Here is a 17,719-nt window from a genome sequence, read left to right as displayed (position 1 = left end):
GCGCGCTGCACCTAGAGATTGGGCCTGCCCTCTGCCACCTGGGAGCAGGCCGAAGCCAGCAGGTCGTTATCTCCTGAGGGGTCCCAGACTGCAAGAGGGCACAGGCCGGTCTGAGGTACCCTCTCTCCCCAACTGAGTGCACAAATTTTTGTGCACCGGGCTTCTAGTCTATATAAATAGCTTAACTGACCGTTACGACCGGATGACCGGCCGGTAACTATGACATGCACTGACCACCAGGGGGCAGACACTCAATGCAGGAACTGCCCCTGATGGTCAGTGTGCTCCCACAGCCAACCTCCTGCAGTCCCTCCCCCGAGCTGGCCAGCCCCGATCAGCCTGATTGGGACTGGAAGAGACGACCCCAATTGCCCTGATCGCCTGCCAGGCCGAGGGACCCCACCCGTGCACCAATTCGTTTACCGGGCCTCTAGTTTATAATAATAACACACATTAGATATATTTTGCTAGGTACAGTGCCAAGCTGTTTACAAAGACTGCCTCATTTAATCCTTAAAACAACTCTATGGGTAAATACTATCTCCTACAATAGGAAGAAACAGAGGTACCAAAAAATGGCATCTCTTACCTCAACTTGCACAGGAAGTGGTGGGGCTATCTACATGCCCATGTCTTTGAGATTTCATGCCCACTCAGTGATAGGGAACACTCTCCCCACATTCATTGAAGACTGTGGAAATCTTAGTTCTGAGCAATTTAAGGTGCAGATGTAACTCCTGGCTCTCACCAACTATTGTTCTGTTCAAACCTTACCTCTTCCAAACTTCCCCACCCCCTCCTCAGGTTCGCTCCCCACTGACGTGCTCGCTGGAGACAAGCTGCCAAGTTACAACCTGATTTGACAGCTCAAGGCAAGAGGTGCTGGTGCAATGGCAATAATCAGCTCCCTCTGACCCCGTGACCTTTCAACCTCTGGCTGACCCCAACTGTGCATTATCTTGGATTTTGTTAACTTGCTAGTAATTAACTCTGAACAAGCCTTTCTGCTTTCATGGAGTTCAAAAAAACAAGAGGAGTATTTTTCCCCTCTTGTTAATTAAATCATCTACGAGAAAGATAAATGTGCAGCCCACACTTACATCTTCACATCAAAGGCCTGAGTAGTAAGTGTTATGTTCAACCTCAGGTTTTCCCCAGATTCTTGAAAGTGACAGGGACTTGGAGGTAGGGAGCTTCCTATTATTTACCAAAATTGGTTTACTTGGACATTCATTCATTCATTCATTCATTCTGGGTGATCTAGGAAGAGGCAGCCTGTGGAGCATAAAATGTTCCTACGAGTTTTGAATTCATGTTCCTATGAATGACGAACGTCAGGGGTACGCAGAAAGGAAGAAAAAATTCTTCAGGCAGGTTGAAAACCACTTTTTTCAAAAGCCCACCATCCCCTCTGGTCCCTGTGTTCTGTTTGGTGAATTTTTCCTGACAGTTGTGGTTTTATTTGCCAGAACCACAACAAAGGGGGTCCTTGAGTTTCCCTGGGAGTATTTCCTCAGACCTGCACCTCTCCTAGACCTCTTACAAAGGTGTTATTGTTGCTGGCTCGCTGGGCGCCCAGCACCTGAGCGAGATCAAAGGTACTTTCTGATGCCAGCATGACCACAGTCTCGCCCTCACCACATAACATTAAAGCTGATGATTAATCCCTTTGGCCCAGAAGGTCCCTTCCCACTCCCAAGTACAAAGCAGGGTGGGGGTGGGGGCTTTATTTCCAGCACAACGTGACCATAGTAAACTGGCATTTTATGGCCCTCATTCATTGCAACCAACTGCAGCTGCCCATCAAACTAGGTAAAGCCCAAACAGTTGCTTTGCGTGAGCCTTTAATATCACTGGGAAAGTGTAATAAGAATCCCATCGTTTCTGAGTGTCTGTGATGTACATAATTCATGTCATCCAGAAACCCTGTGAGGCTGCCATCATCACCCCCAATGTGGTGGATGAAGAATCTGAGGCTCAGAGAAGTGAAGCAACTCACCTTGGCTCACAGGGCCCAAGAAGTGCATGAGCAGATGTTCAAACCCACTCTGATGACCCCAAAGCCCAAGCCCATGCCGTCTCCATTCCTCTGTGGCACCTTAGAGTCTTGGGTGACACAGACAGGCATCTAGAAGGATCTGAGTTCACAGCTCCAGCCTAATAGCTTTGTGACCTGGAGGAAATTACTGGGCTTCTCCATGCCTGAGTTGCCCAATTTATAAAATGGATAATTTAGGAAAAGTATCATCCCGCCGGAGAGGCGAGGAGACCAAGAAGCGGGAATGTCTCAGAGTTGCTCACATTCACTTGGGTTGGATTCAGCCCGGAAATCTGGGTTGAGCAGGGTCAAGATGCCTGAATTCAGACATGGGGTTAGATGAAAGCAGCGGATGATTTAAACGGGTTTCAATCAGTGTTCAGTGAAGACAAGCTGGCAAGTGTAGAGCCACATCAAGGAAGAGAAGGGCTGGAGCCCTGGTGGCCCCTCCTGCCAGAGGCAGCCTCAGCCTCTGTGGGTCTCTCCCTTCAATGACAGCTAGGCTTTATAATGGGGCTGCTGAGGGGAGGAAGGCTGGATTTTTTTTTTAACTCAGTTAAAGACAATCCATTTAAGACTTTGCCCAGAAAAACAAATACAACTTTTTTTCTTTTTTTGGTGTGTGGAGTTCAAGGAAATCTATGTCCCTAAACTCCAGCACAACACAAATGTCCCCTCGAGAAGAGGTACCTAATCCCTGACCTTGCCCAGGCAGAGTCCATCACTGTCTCCTTTCTGCCCAAACACACTTGTGCTAGCAAGTGATGGAGAGCTAGTGAAGTGCTTACTTATGTGAAGCACATGACACAATCGCATGCCATCCTCACAGCACTATGGCATCCCTACTGTAAGTTTACATGCTTTGCAGGTGAGGAATCTGAGGCCCACAGGGGTCAAGTGCCGTGTCCAAGGGCCCATACTTAGGAAGTGGAAGGACCGGGATTGGAAACCAATGGGGTTGGCTCCACCATCTCTGTGACAGGGGAAGACGTGAGAACACCTTGCACAATGCCTGGGACATAGCAGATGCTCCGTATCACAAGTGAACCTGAATCTATATTTGGGAGCCTTGCCTTATAATACCTGGTACAATTCCATCTCATCAAGGGGAGACCCTGTGTCATCCTTTTGTCCCCAAGGTTTAGCACAGCCCGAGACACAAGAGCAGAGGATCACTCCTGTGAAAATATTTCTCTGTGAAAATGGCTCCTTGGTCTCTATAGTGATTAAACAGTTTCTCATGGCCTGTGATTCCCTTCATAATTCAGAGCTTCTACCTTGGACTACACCCCACCCTAATCCTTGCTCATCTCCCCAGTCTCCCCGACTTTACCTTTCTCCTCCCCCTCCCCCCACACCCCATTCTCCCTGCTATTTTACTTGTCTGGGAAAAATCCAAGGAGTCGTCCATCTAAGTTTAACAGAGTAATGACTTTTAAATAAAAATACGGTAGAAATGGGTACTTATCGAAATGGAATGCTTTCAGACTCATGCATTTAAAAAAGATATAAATTTTAGGGCAGGCACTAAATTTTAACTGCAATCTTGGAGAAAGCCTTTCCACTAATTCACGGAGAAAAATTAACACAGTGAAAATTGCTTATCAGTGTTCTTTTGAAGTCATGATATGCAGCCTAATTCTATAGATCATCAGGCCGCTCCCAGGGAGATGGATTTATATCGATTGGGAGGGAGCTCGGCAGCCAAGGAAAACAGACACCCTCGCAGAGAAGGCTCAGCTCCCTGTTAGGGAGAGATTAGTCTGGGAGCGAGGCCTTGTCATCTTTGGATCCAGTTTTATCCCTTACACCACCTCGGCTCTCTGGCCAGGGTGATGTTAAAGGCACACTCAACCCTTTTCACACTTTTTAAGAATTTGGCCCCCGGAAAAAGATCTGGCAAATCTAAGCAAGGCTGTTGTAGGGAGAGCCAGGCTCCCGGCTAGACTAGCATGGGTTACAGGAAGAGAAGGAGCCAAGGGGGCAGAAGGGCTGGCAGCTCAGCTCTCCTCCCGGCTGCCCTCCCCTGCATGGGCCCTCCCCCTAACCCTGGCCTGGCAGACTCACCCCCATGTGACAAGAAGATGTTCCACAGATGACAGCCAACCGCGACGTCACTGGCTGTCCCTCGCAAGCGAGGCCATGCCCTCTCACATCTGTTCCAATCACTCCTATGAGAAAGCAAAAACAAAACAAAATCCTCTTAAAAAAAAAAGACAGCTAAAAACAAGCACAAAACACTCTGTTTTATAGCCACGCAAGAATGAGAAAGCAAGTGTTCCATGCATAGGCCCGTCTCAAATAGAAACCAAAAGAGCATATTGGCCAGCCTGGGGAAGACGAGGAATCCGGTTCTATATTTACTTTACTTTGGTCACTGTAGGCATCTAACATTGTAATAATAGGAGTAAATGAAATTAGAATACTCCAGGCAGCAGCTATCAGTGATCGTTGTGTTCGATCAATACCAGGCACTGTGCTGAATATTTATATGTGCAGTCTCATTTCATGTTAATCTTGTCAGGTTGATACTATAAATGATACACACTTCATACACACTTCACACGTAAAGGCACATGTGAAGGTTTAAAGACCCGTCCAAGGTCACACTGCTAGCAAGGAGCAATGCTGAATGGAATCTGATTCCATATATATCACATTTCAATCTCAAAGAAGGCTTGATGACCAAATCCTTCCAGGCCACCATTCTCGCTGATACATACTGCAGGACTTGCATGGTAAAGGCCAAGGTGATGGACAGTGAGTTTCTGTTAAAAGAATGCCAGGAGGCAGAGAGTTTCCCATAAGTGATATAAACTCAGGCTGCTTCTCCTTGATACTTGCTGGACAAGCCAAGTATGAAACTCAGATTGTACTCCTTGATACTGGCTGGGCAAGAAAAGTGCGAATGTGACAAGAGATCGAAAGAGACTGTTAGAGCCTAGAATTGGCTGCCATTTTTTCAAATATCCAGCAAGCACCCTCTATGCACAAAAATAGAAGTAGGAGTGATGTGGGAACCACAAACATGCAAACATTCCTAACTACAACATAGGCAAGAGGTGAAAAGTGCTCAGGGAAGGACATAGACTGGGATGCATGAAAGAACAGCTCCCACTGACCTCATCAGCCCCATGCAATGCCACCCTTGTCCTCCATCCCCAACACTCAGTGCTCTTCTCCAATTCAAGACCTTTGCATTTGCTCTCCCCTTTGGCTGAAATACCATTCCCCAGCCTCTCTGCCCGGACAACTCCTATTTATCCCTAACTCAAATGTTACTTCCCCGGAAGGCTTCCCTGGAAGACAGAACCTCCCTGTCCAGTGTTCCCATGCACCTTTAGATTTCCTAGCCCACCAGTAAAAAGTCAAACACCATCTGCCTCTCCTTTTATTATGAAATCTGCTTGAAGCTGGCACTGCTGTACCCACGTTTGGCAGCCCAGACCCCCACTCTCCCCACGGCTGCTAGCACAGAACAGGGAATGAAAGCATGAATGCTTGGGGATGCATGGATAAAGACAACAGGTCCTGTCCTGGGTGCTCACAGTCTGGAGGGAGGGGACCATTTCAATGCAGGGGTCAGTATGTGACAGTAAGAGACACGGGGGGCGGGCAGCTGAGTTCATTTGTAGGAGTTTGAGGAGGTTTCCCAAGGCGGGCGGGTCCATGCTAAGTTCTGTAGGTGAAGGGCGGGCTGGAGTGTCTCCTCCAGTCACAAATCCCCAGATATTGAAGGTTCTCACTGCTTAGCAAGCAGACCTTTCCAGAAAGCAGGATCCAGGAGTCCCTGAAAGGCTTCTTACATTCCAACAGCTTTCTAGGTTTTTCTAGCACTTTTTCCAAATTCTACCTTCCCAAGCACAGCCAGCTGTGAACCTCTGCTATTGTTCAGAGGCCCAGCAGCAGGGGGAAGTAAGACTCTTTCAAACTTTCTGGATCTGTTACCATAGCAGTTAGGTCTGCGACTGAGCCTGGAAGAGTCCTGAGCTACTGGCTTTCCCGGGGCCCCCGCTCTGCTCAGCACTGTGGGGCTGCCCCTGCAGACCGCTGTCCTCAGATGCCAAGTCCGCCAAGGTCAGCCAAAAGACCTGAGGGCTGAGGGAAGTGGAAGGCCAGAGTAAGTCTCCTCCATTCCTGTCCCAGTGTCTGGTGGCTGCTTTTCCTCCACGTCTTCAGATCTGCTGGCAGGGCCACCATGACTCCCACATCTCCTGGTGTCTACCACCCTTGGACTTGATAATACCACCTCCTTCCTCTGTTCCTCCACTCAGGGTAGCAGCACCTTCCATCTGCTGACCTCTCTCTGGCTTGCTTATATTAGGGAGGATACACAGCCCTTCCTAGCTCCTCTATCATCTGGGTCACCATTTCAGAATATTAAATTCCCTCTTTTTTACATATTTAGAACACTTTATACTTTTCTGGGTGGACCCTGAATGACACAGGACCCAATTCAGGGCAAAAGGCTCTTGGACAGGAAGAAACACTAGACATGAGCTCCTTTTAATTGAACTCTTTTTGCATGTTCTCTCTTTAAACATATCCCATTTTATTTTTACAGCCACCAAAGGTGACTGGTACTCTGATCACCCCCATTATACAGATGAGGAAACCGAAGCTTAGAAATGTGAAGTAACGTAACCAGGGTTACACAGCTCAGGAAGTGGGGCTGGGATTCACACCCAGGGCATCTGATTCCAAACTGCTGGGGCTTAGATTTCCTCCAAGATAAAAATGCAATAACCAGGTGATTGATGTTTACTTATCTGTATATCTCAAAATATTGGGGCCTTAATGATATTGATCCTGAGATCCTTAACAGAAAAGAGGTTGGCCACTGCTGGTCCACAGTGTTATAAATAAGTTCAGGGAATTTCTGATGATGATCCACATTTATTGGTTCCACATATATAAGTACACTCAGTGTATTGTATAGGATCATTCAATCCTGAAAGGTGTTATAAATGGGGAAAAGAAATGTGTGGGAAATACTTCTCTTTCTTTTCAAGTTAGAAGATTCATTGTTGATATACAGAGGTCTAGAATCTGAGAACTAATATGTTACAATGAGAAAAAAAATGGAGACAAAAAGAACTTGTATAAGATGAAGAAAATAAACAGTATCATATATTTGCTTTGATATTGAGAAATATTTAAAAATGGAAGGGATTAAGGGTAGTTAGGTCACTCCACCATGAACCTCACCTCCCTCATCACCATCACCATCATTATCATCAATGTCATCTTCACTCTGTATAAGAGATAGTATATTACTTCTTCCTTTCCAGCAAACATGTCAGATATCTGAGAGAGGCTGGGTACCGTACTAAGTACTTTAAATATTATCTCATTTAATCTTTACAGCATTAAAGCATAAATATACTTTCTCCCCTTCAACAGATGCAGAAGCAAAAAATCAGGGTAACTTGTCCAAGGAGCAGGATTTGACCAGGATTCACCTTGTCCTGTCTGATTCCAAAGCCCATGTCCTCCTTACACTCCCTCACTTTATGATGTTAGAATGGTCTTATATAAAGGAAATATATTAGGAAGTGTCCGTTACCATGGAACAGTTGTAGGCTCCATGGGTTTAGAGTTGCATGTTCTCTCTTTAGAACATGCAAAATCTGAGGTTTGGCCCCATTTCTGCCCCAAACTACCTGAAAGTTTGAACTGTTCCCTCACATTCACAGTGAGAGAAATGGATTGCAAATGTAGGTCCTTTCTCGATCATTCTAAGTACACATATTCACAGTGCTTCTTCTAAAACAGCAGGTAAAGTGTCTCCTTCCTGGAACCAGGAGGGCAGGAAAAGCGCCTCCCAAGACCCTTATTCCCATCTATCGGTGGAGACGTAGAAAACCTAGAGCCAGGCCCATTCAGCACCAGCGAGAGGCAGGTCATGTCCAATGTCTCCTCAAGATAGGTTCTCTACACTCAGTAGTAGAGAGCCGATGCCGGCTGTGAGATCACATGACCCTGAGAGCTGACCTCTCTCATTTTCTCTCTGACCACACAGAGCTTGGAGGACCCAAACAGGGAAAGCAACACAGGGCAGGAGGAACTTTCTCCTTTCTGAATAAACACATTTCGCAATTCATAGAGGAGTCATGGGCTGCACGTGTAACATCAGGAAACAATTCACAGGATGAGACTTTGACAAGCACAACTCTCAACACTGCTGGGCCCTCATACAACTGTACAAGTGTCAGTTTATTCAGCTTTCTGCAGAAAGTTTAAAATTAGCAGCTGAAGAAATAGGCACACAGCCACACAAATAGTGGTATATTCAAATGTGTTTTCCCCCCGAACCTTACAAATACTCAGCTGATGGTAGTTGCTCAATAAATTTTTATTCAATGAAAAAACAAATAGTAGAAATTCAACCGTACTGAGTCTATGAATCAATTCAGGGCCTCATATATAATGGTTTCTACCCCTCAACATTCACAAGAACACAGCTCATATGAAGGAATATGTTTTAAAACAAAGTTAAAAAGGAAAAATTCAAACGTCATGAACTCTTATTTACCCTATGTGCTATCTCCCTCCCTCTCCTCCATCCACTAACCATCCACCCTTCCATCCAAACATTTATTGAATATCTACTATATTTATATAAAGAAAAGAGACTTTGCAAATGTTATGATTAAGAGTAGGTTATCCTGTAATTTATGAAGCCACAAATGCTTTGAAAACTTTAAAGGGTTATATAGAAGAAAAACACCCCAAGTTCTAGCATTTATGTTATAATTATCTCATACTTTATAGCTATAAAAAGTATTTTATAGCTTGCAAAGCATCCTCAAACATTGCACCCTTCATTTAGCTTTTAGAAAACTCTGTGATATGTATTATTTGATTTCCAGATCACAGTTGAAGAAACTGAATTTCAGAGAGGTGAAGTAACTTAGTCTAAGTTTATTTAGCTACTTAGAGGCAGAGGTAGGGCACACCAAGATTTCAGTGTCCTAGTCTGAAGTTTCTCCCCTATGTTTGAAAAATAAAAGTCTGCTATGAATATGTTGGCATCTTTAAAAATAACAAACCTCAGACAACTCTGAAGAAAAAAAGGATGAGAAGGATTTTGAACATTACCTAAGACTGTATCAACTTGAGATTCCTGATTGGGCCATTTGGGGAATGAAAAACTGAAAAATCCCATCAAATGAGTTGCTTGACTAAGCTGGCTAAGAGGTTTATGGGGTCCCCGGGGAGGAAGGTCTCTGGAGACAACGCCTTCTTGTATGCAAAGCCCACACCAATAACTGTCAGCTCCTGAAAGGGTAAGAATCATATGGAAGCCATTTTCTCAGCAGAGGACCGAAGACCAGACTATATATGAGAAGACTTGGAATCCTATCTTTGGATGAATATGCATTTCTGTTATACAGAATATAATGTATGGGGTAGCATTATAATGTTGTACTTAAAAACATGGGCTCATTCATCGTGTGACTTGGTCAAGTTTCTTGTTTAGGCCTCAGCTTCCACATCTGTATAATTTGAATACTAGTGTCCTCCTCACAGAACTGTTATAAGGATCAGATTTGCTAAGATAGGTAAAGTACTTGGACCAGTGCTGCCTCATGGCACATTCTGTGATGATGAAGAAGTTCTGTATCTTCACTGTCCACAGACGTCACCAGGCACACGTGGCCCCTGAGCGCCTGAGATATGGCTAGTGCAACTGAAGGACTGAATTTCCTCTTCTATTCCATTTTAATTCATTTAACAGCCACAAGTGGCTAGTGGATGCTGTATAGGACACTGCAGGTTAGAACACGACTAGAACTACAGGAAGCCTTGCTGTTTTTATTCTTATTTGTTATTATGGTTCTTCTCAGACTTAGGATGGAATCTCATTTACATACCCTGGAGCAAATGCTTTGATCTCAAGAACCTCAATTTCTATATCTGGGGATTCTGGATAACAACACTCACCTTACAAAAATCAATGTGAGGATATTAATGTATGCGGAATAAACCAGTACTCAACAAACGGGAGCTTTTAAGTCTGAGACCTACAGAAATCCGAGACCTACAAGTATAAAGCCTTCTACTTAATTCTGAATGATCCTGGCTCCTCCATGCCCCCGAGCATTTGCTCATGCGGGTCCCTCTGCCAAGAAAAGTCCACACTACACTCCGTGCCCAGCAATCAACCTGGGAAACATGGGCTGCATGTTGAAGACTCAGCCTTTCCATCAGAAGCCTTTCCTGACCATTTCTCCACCCATTCCACCAGGCACCTAGCTAGGGAAAACCCTCAGAGCTCCTTTCCTTTGTACTTATCACACAACACTGTATAGATGCTATCATTGTAGCTGTAATTTATGTTTAAATAGCTGTCTCTACCTATTAGACTGGGAGCAAACTGAGGCCAGGACAGGTCTGGCACCTGCTCACTGATTTTTGTTGTTGTTGAACAAATGAATGAATGTGTGTAGCACAAGACACTTACTAGTAAAGCACAAGGCATTTTTTACATTCAGGCAGCAGATTTAATCCTGGGGAATGCTCTGTATCTTAAATATGACTTCACGGTGAAACAGACTGGAGAGTTTCAACTGACAACTCGTGGATTAGGGTAAAATGGCTGGAGCCTCCCAACACGACTTGTTTGGAAGCTTCAAAGTCACGGGTAAAGAGTAAAGTCCTGAGGTCCTTGTGATTATTGAAAGAACCTTGTGCCTGACGCTTACTGTGGTATGAAGTTCTTATGCCGATTTTGAGAGGCAGTTACTACCACACTGTTTTACTTATAGAGAAAATGAGACCAGAGTGTTTTCAAGTATTTTGTCCCAGGTCCTTGGAGCTAGACTAGGGGAAGAAGGTGTCCCATGCAGACCTACTTAACTCAAAGTCTCATGGAGCCTACAAAACCTAATTCCTTTCTTTTCAACTACCAATAAGAATTCCAAGCATTCGCAGACAGCCCAGCTGAACACAGATCACTTGCAGGAGTTACTGCTGCCTTGCCAAAAGGCAAGCCCAAAGGGTTCATCTCAAGCCCAACAAATGAGGGGAGTGACACAGCTGAAAAGACTTCCGTGATCCCATTGTTTGACAAAGCATCAACCTTACTTTGAAAAAAATGTGGCTTCGAATTCATCCAATCTCAATCCTAAAGTAGGTTAGCCTTCAAAGAAAATCCTATAGGATTGTCTCAAAGAAATGTTATATCCCTTGATGCTGTCACCATCCACCTCCCCCACATCTCACCCTCCCCAGAGCCAGAAAGATGATAGGAAAGGTCTTTGTCTAAATAAGCTGAGGAAGACTTTTACTAGGTACGTGAACTAGTTAGAGCGTAACAGCTAAGAACCAGGGCTCTAGAGTTGGACTGCCTGATTTTAAGTTTGGCAAAATAGGCAAATCATTTAACCTTCCTGCGCCTCAGTCCCCTCATCTATCTAATTGCCATGATGGTAGTATGTAGCTCATAAGGTGCTTACAAAGATTAAGTGAGTAGAACATAGTTTACTCAATATGTTTTTCCATTGTTGTTACTACTGACACCTCTCCATCTTTGGTGTTAACAGCAGGGCTTGGCATCACAGTTCAAGCCCTTCCTTTCAGCATGGTGTGTGCCATGCCAGAGTTATTTGGTTTACTTAGACTGATTGGGACATTTGTTTTGTCCTTGAGTATACACTGATGACAGAATAATGGGGGACCAAGGAGAGTTAGGAAGAGTATGCATGGTAGTAATAACAATCCAGGCTAACATTTTAAACATTACTGAGAAGAAACCATGAGCTGTATATATCTCTAAAAACCACGATAACATATGGTACCCTTCACACTGCAATTCAACTTGGTTATAGCACTTGTCATTTCTGCCTAAAGGCCACATTCTACCATTACTTGCACCAATCAGAAGCCAGCAAAAGAGCCTTGTGAGAGCCAGAGAACAAAGACTAGACCCTCCAACAACTGAATCTCACTTCTCTGTTCCTCTCTTCTACCCCAAAAGATAAAATCTCAAAGGTAGGCTAATATGTAATAGCTGGAAAATCTGAGACTTAGGAAACACAAGCAAAATCCACAGTAAAGACAAAGCAAAAACATGATTTTAGAAATTCATTTTTTTCCAAACTTCAGCACAGCCTCCAGGTAACTTGGACAGTCTCATCTATGACCTCATAAAAGACAATTTTTTGCTCACAGGCATTAGACATACAAATGGTCAAGTTGAAATCCAATCTAAACGACTAAGCTAACTCACGAAAATTGCTTTCTGAAAAAAAAGAAACCAAAATTAAGAGAACTGGCCCCAGTATCACAAATGTAGCTGATGGAATTAATCCTTAAATAGCCCTAAAACTATGAATCTAAATCACACAGCTGCCTTCTGATAGTTTATAAATTAATTAATTCAATAGTTATGTATTGATCCCCAGCTAGAAATCTAAAGATGGAAGTTGTTTCCTTTCATTCTACAAGATCCCAAAGTGAAAAGATATATAGGCAGACACTCTGAAGATAGCATGGAATAGCCGGTGACTCAGATCTGAATAAGTCTAATGAAGCAGGGAGCCCTGAGCCCTGGTCTAGCTTAGATGGTCAGGGAGGGCCTCCTGAAGGAGGCAAGGCAGGGGCTATGTCAGTCAGCAGAGCGAGGGGAGAGGGAGGGAAGGCATTGCAGTAAAACAAAGACACAGGAAAGTGATAATCAGATGATGCAACGCTGCGGGGCTACACAGTGTGAACGAGACAAGCCTTGTCTTCTGAGGAATTTGTGTGGTGGAACTCTCTGGGTCTGAGGTTAGATCCACCTATATTTGAGTCCCAGCAGCACCTCAAGTGTGCTGTGCAAACTTCCATAAGCTAACTCAGCTCTTTGCACCTCAGTCTGCTCCGGTGTAAGGTGGGAATAATGGCACCTATTCACAGGGTCATTATTCCTGGTTTCCGCACTGTATATCCAGTGTCCCCAGGGCCACCCTCTCCAGTCCTGAGCAAAACGGAATGGCTGGCCACCCTGTAAGGCAAGTAGCCTTGCGCCTGTGAGATAGGAACTGCTAAGTAAATGCTGGTGTCTAGTTTCCCCTGGGAGACACCAGGACTAGGTCACCTTCAGCATCCCTTTCTTGCCCCTAGACAAATGGTCTCATTTATAAAATTATCTGGAGGCTCCTCAAGCCTTGGAGATGGAAACTAGCAGCCTCCATGACCCCCTCAATGGCACAGATCAGACCAGTGAGATGCTCCAGAAAAATGTCAGGAGGCGGCGGCACTTGCTCAGATAGACTCTTCAGGACACTTCAACTAAGGGAAAAGGTCTGAGATTTCAGAGAAAGAGATCTCAGTTGGCATGCTACCTTTCCTCTCTCCCCAGCCTCTGATGCCAGGCTCCCTCCCTCCTCCCTTGGCGGAGTTTCGGTTCCATCAAACCTCCAGAGGTTTTGCTGGGTTAGTTGATCATTGACAGAGTCTTCAAAGCCTGGAATTCACACTGAGAGCCAGAACCAGGCCAAGTTTCTATGGGGCTAGGATTTCCCCGGGGGAGGGTCACAGGCCTCCACCACACCTAGACTGATTAATCTAACCTGGTCCGAGCTTCAGACAACAGGGAGACAGAAAAGAAAAATAGATCCCCGAGGCTGGATCCTGAATTTACTCCCCCACCTCCTTCCTGGGAAAGGGAGGGTGGGAGTGTAAGGTGAACCCCACCACCGGGTAAGAGTCAGGCCAGAGAGTCAGAATTCAGTGATATGTAGAGCAGCTGGAGAGAGGAACAAAAACAAAAACCTGAGCAGGATGAAGGGCCCAGGGTTTTACCCCAATGAATGACATGTGGCTGAAATCGTTTCAAGGAGAACAAAGGCTTAGGTAAATAAATAGAGTGCAAGATGAGAGCAAAAATGAATTACAGAAAGTCCCAGGAGGAATGCACTGGCATTTTTCAAAAACTAGAGTTGGAACGACATCTCTGCTTCAGCAGAGACCAAGATCAAGCCCCCCGCTTCCTCCTTTGCACCTGCTCTTGTCGCCCACTCTCTCAGGACAGCAGCCTGGCCAGGCTTTGCTCTCCTTCCTGTGCCTGTCCCAGGCCCTAGAGGCAGCAGCTAGAAGGTGCTTTCAGGGAGATCTGTTCAGACACCACTACCTACTCACTGCAAGTAAGCCCGAGCTCCTTGAGCCTCAGGTAGCACATCTGGAAAGAGAATTGATGATTTCGAAGGAAAAGTGTAAAAATACAATCTTGTTTTGAAATAATAGCGCTAGCTCATGTTAGGCCCCGGATAGTATTCTCTCCCTGCTCCATTCAGTAGGAATCCATTGGAGATATATTTACTGATGTTTCAGTTCTACATCAGGAATGTGCTCAGCACTCTGGGGGAGGGGGGGTTTGGGAGGGTGAGGGGAGAGAGATAAAACTTTAAAATAACATAACCACTGTCCTCAAAATGCTTCCAATCTCCTGGGAGCCAAGGACGCTGGTACACAGAACACTGAGGACGCAGCAACAGAAGCAGAAACAGGCCTCTGGAAAGAGGAAGGGATTCCTTGGTGTGGGTCCAGCAGGCTTCCTCACGGGACCCTCCTCACCCTATACCTCAGATCTGGGTCCTCCTCCATGCTGGCTGCAGGTACTCCTGGTCCTGCCGCAGCCCATCTGGAAAGGCTTGGGTCTTCTGGACATCCTCACCATCATAACAGCTAACACTTCGGCAGTATTTACAAGTGCCAGACACTGTTCTAAGTACTTTGCATAAATTAACTTCTTAGTCCTCACAACCACTATTATGATGCCCATCTTGGAGATGAAAAACTGAGACCCAGCAGGTTAAGTAACTGACAACTGATCACACAGAGAGTAGGTGATGGCAGAACAGGAACCCAGGTAGTCAGGCTCTGGAAATCATGCTTTCTTTCCAACCATTAGGTTGTGGGAAGGGTGTTATGGGTAGTCATAGATACACATGCTGTATATCCACATTATTTTTTACTCTTCCTCTGCTCTCTCTCTCTCCTTCTAAATTTTTAAATGATTTTAAAAATACACTCAGCCCACCACCTCAAAGCACCTCTAGGCAAACATAGAATGTGTTCCAATCAGTGCTGTCTCCTTGTGAGCCCGTTGGGGTGATGGCTCTCTGGGTCTTCTCCAGCATTGGCCAAAGTGGCAACTGAATGAGGTTACATGAAGCAGCCACCCCTGCCAGGCCTAAACTTCCACTCTGACCTGTCATGCTGTCACCGGGCATGGTCCCCCAAAGATGGCTAGTCCTTCTCATCATCCCATCCTTCTCACATACTCCCATCTGCTTGCCAACCTTCAGCCTAAATTTTGACAGGCCCACACATATTCTTTCCCTCTCTTTCTACCCTTTCAATGGGGCTGTGTGGCCTGTCTCAGTCAACTGGGGCTGTTATGACAGAATACTATAAACTGGGTGTCTGAAGACTGGGAGCCACCATGGCCAGTTCTGGTGAGAGCCCTCTTCTTGGTTTATAGACAACTGACTTCTTGCTATGCCTCACAGTAGAGAGAGAAAGAGCAAGCTCTCGAGTCTCTTCTTTGAAGGAAACTAATCCCATTCATGAGGACCCCACCCTCAAGACTGAATCATCTTCCAAAAGTCAGACCTCCTAATACCATCACATTGGTGGTTACAATTTCAACATATGAATGGAGGGTCATGGGGACACAAAAACTCAATCCATAGGATGGTCCAAGGAAGAGAAACTCCCTGAATTAACACTATTATTAACAGCAATAAGTGATGATCAAATTTTAGCTGAAGAGGTTGGAATTCTGCCTATCATGTTAAGGTACTGTTAACACACACACACACACACACACACACACACACACACACACACACGTATGCCCTTTTACAGAAACCATGCTCACCAAAGGAAACCATTATCTGACTCCTAGACTAGAGGATTTGCCTGAATTTTAAATCATTCAGCACATTTTCTTGGGCCAGCTTCTGACATGCACATGTATGAGATTCACCATGTTGCTTCTGTTTGAGATGCTACTTTGTGAATACACCAACCATTTACCCTTTCATTCTAGTGGAGAAAATACCTATTATGCTGAAGTCAGTTCAAAGGCTGTGCCTCCACTTCCTTGATGTTCTGGGGTATCACTGGTGGTGTGACCCTGAGCAAGCTGCTGGGATTGATGAGATGATACATTCAAATTGTCCAGTGCATTTCCGTCATGCTGAAATCATGCAATAAGTATTAGTATCTTTGTCCTTCCCTTGCTCGCTGTTTTGATAGAAACATCTCCTTTTTTCCAAATTCCTAAAGAACTTAGTCCAAAAGTTATATCTATATTTCCTTACATTACTGTCTTCACCACAGTAACTAATATAGTGCTTAGCATATATTGTTTAAAAACAAAATCATTTACCAATCCACATGCTGGGTTCAGTGCTGGGGTCTGAAGTTAAACAGATGAATACAACCAGATTTCATCGCCCACAAAAAGCTCAGTCTAAGTGGAGGAGACAATAATGCAATCATATATTGAAATATTTAAGTGTTATTGTCTATATGCTACATTAAATGATAGAGATATGCACATGGGAAGGAATTATTAGGCCACATGCATTAGGCTGGGCAATGATGTTACTCCACAGTAAAGCAGACGATGTATGCACAAGAGCCACATTATTCGGGCATATTTAATATATTTCACAGAATTGAACTGTGTGGATTTTTCTTTACAACTTTCAGCTGTGAGAGGCCTGAATGTAGAAGGCATGCAAAGTGTTCCCACATATTATTGCTACTCCTGGGAGAGACCCCCCCCCCGCCCCACTCCCCACACAGGTTCTCACAGTGGTGAGTCACAAGCTGGTACACTTTAACTCTCCAGGCTAAATTCTGCTCAGGAACCTGTAACAATACAGGTCAAAAGCCTAACACCTCTTTAAACAAATTGTCTAAAGAGCCTTAGTTTTCTCTAGGCCTGAAAACTGGATTCAAAGATCCTCCATATTTTGTTTTATTTTAACCTGTTTAAATAAAATAATCTATGGCTAACTCAACACAGGTTTTAGTGAAGCTTATAATAGTATGATGGAGAGTCCAGGAGTCAGGCAGACAAGGTTCTTCTCTTCATTCCATCAATGGAGGTGGTAAGAATGTATATGCTATAAGCTTGTTGTCCACATCGATTATTTCCTAGGTAACACTTACTAGTAGGCAATGCCTAGCTCATGATAAGAGCACTTAAGGCTTCTTTTAGGGAGTCAACCCATTCCATATTTGATCCTCCTCTTTTCCTGCTGCCTTCTGTTTTTCCCAGCATTATTGTCTTTTCCAAAAATCCCTTCCTTCTTATGATATGCCTAAAGTGGGATGGCTTCAAAAGTTTTGTTACTTTTGCCTCCAGTGATGCATTAGGTTTCCTTAGCTCTAGGAACCACTTGTTCATCTTTCTGGCTGTCCAGGGTATCTGTAGACTCTTCCAACACCAAATTTCAAATGAATCAATTTTTTCCTATCTGCCTTCTTCACTGTCCAACTTTCGAGTCTGTACATAGTAATTGGGTACACAAGGGTGTGGATGATCTTAGCCTTGGTCTCTAAGGACACATCTTTGCTCCTGGTGACCTTTCCTAATTCTTCCATTGCTCCCCTTCCAAGTCTCAGCCCTCCCTTTTTTTCTTAGCTACTATCTCCAACTGAACTGATGACTGAACC

The 17,719-nt window shown here is 44.6% G+C and overlaps 1 protein-coding gene across 6 annotated transcripts in view; it reads right to left on the bottom strand.

Moving 5' to 3' along the window:
* The window catches only part of FGGY (FGGY carbohydrate kinase domain containing), a 408,675-nt gene that overhangs the window by 175,096 nt on the left and 215,860 nt on the right, over positions 1 to 17,719 (bottom strand). For all 6 annotated transcript variants that reach the window (XM_006768373.2, XM_015566976.1, XM_006768371.2 and 3 more), the window contains one exon: positions 4,106 to 4,209. In XM_006768373.2, coding sequence (XP_006768436.1) covers positions 4,106 to 4,209 — 104 coding nt within the window. The remainder of the gene's footprint in view (positions 1 to 4,105; positions 4,210 to 17,719) is intronic.

The sequence above is a fragment of the Myotis davidii genome, unplaced genomic scaffold, assembly GCF_000327345.1.
Source record: "Myotis davidii unplaced genomic scaffold, ASM32734v1 scaffold79, whole genome shotgun sequence".
NCBI classification, from domain to species: domain Eukaryota; kingdom Metazoa; phylum Chordata; class Mammalia; order Chiroptera; family Vespertilionidae; genus Myotis; species Myotis davidii.
The sequence above is the reverse complement of the archived record's forward strand: the minus strand, read 5'-3'. Positions and strand labels throughout refer to the sequence as shown.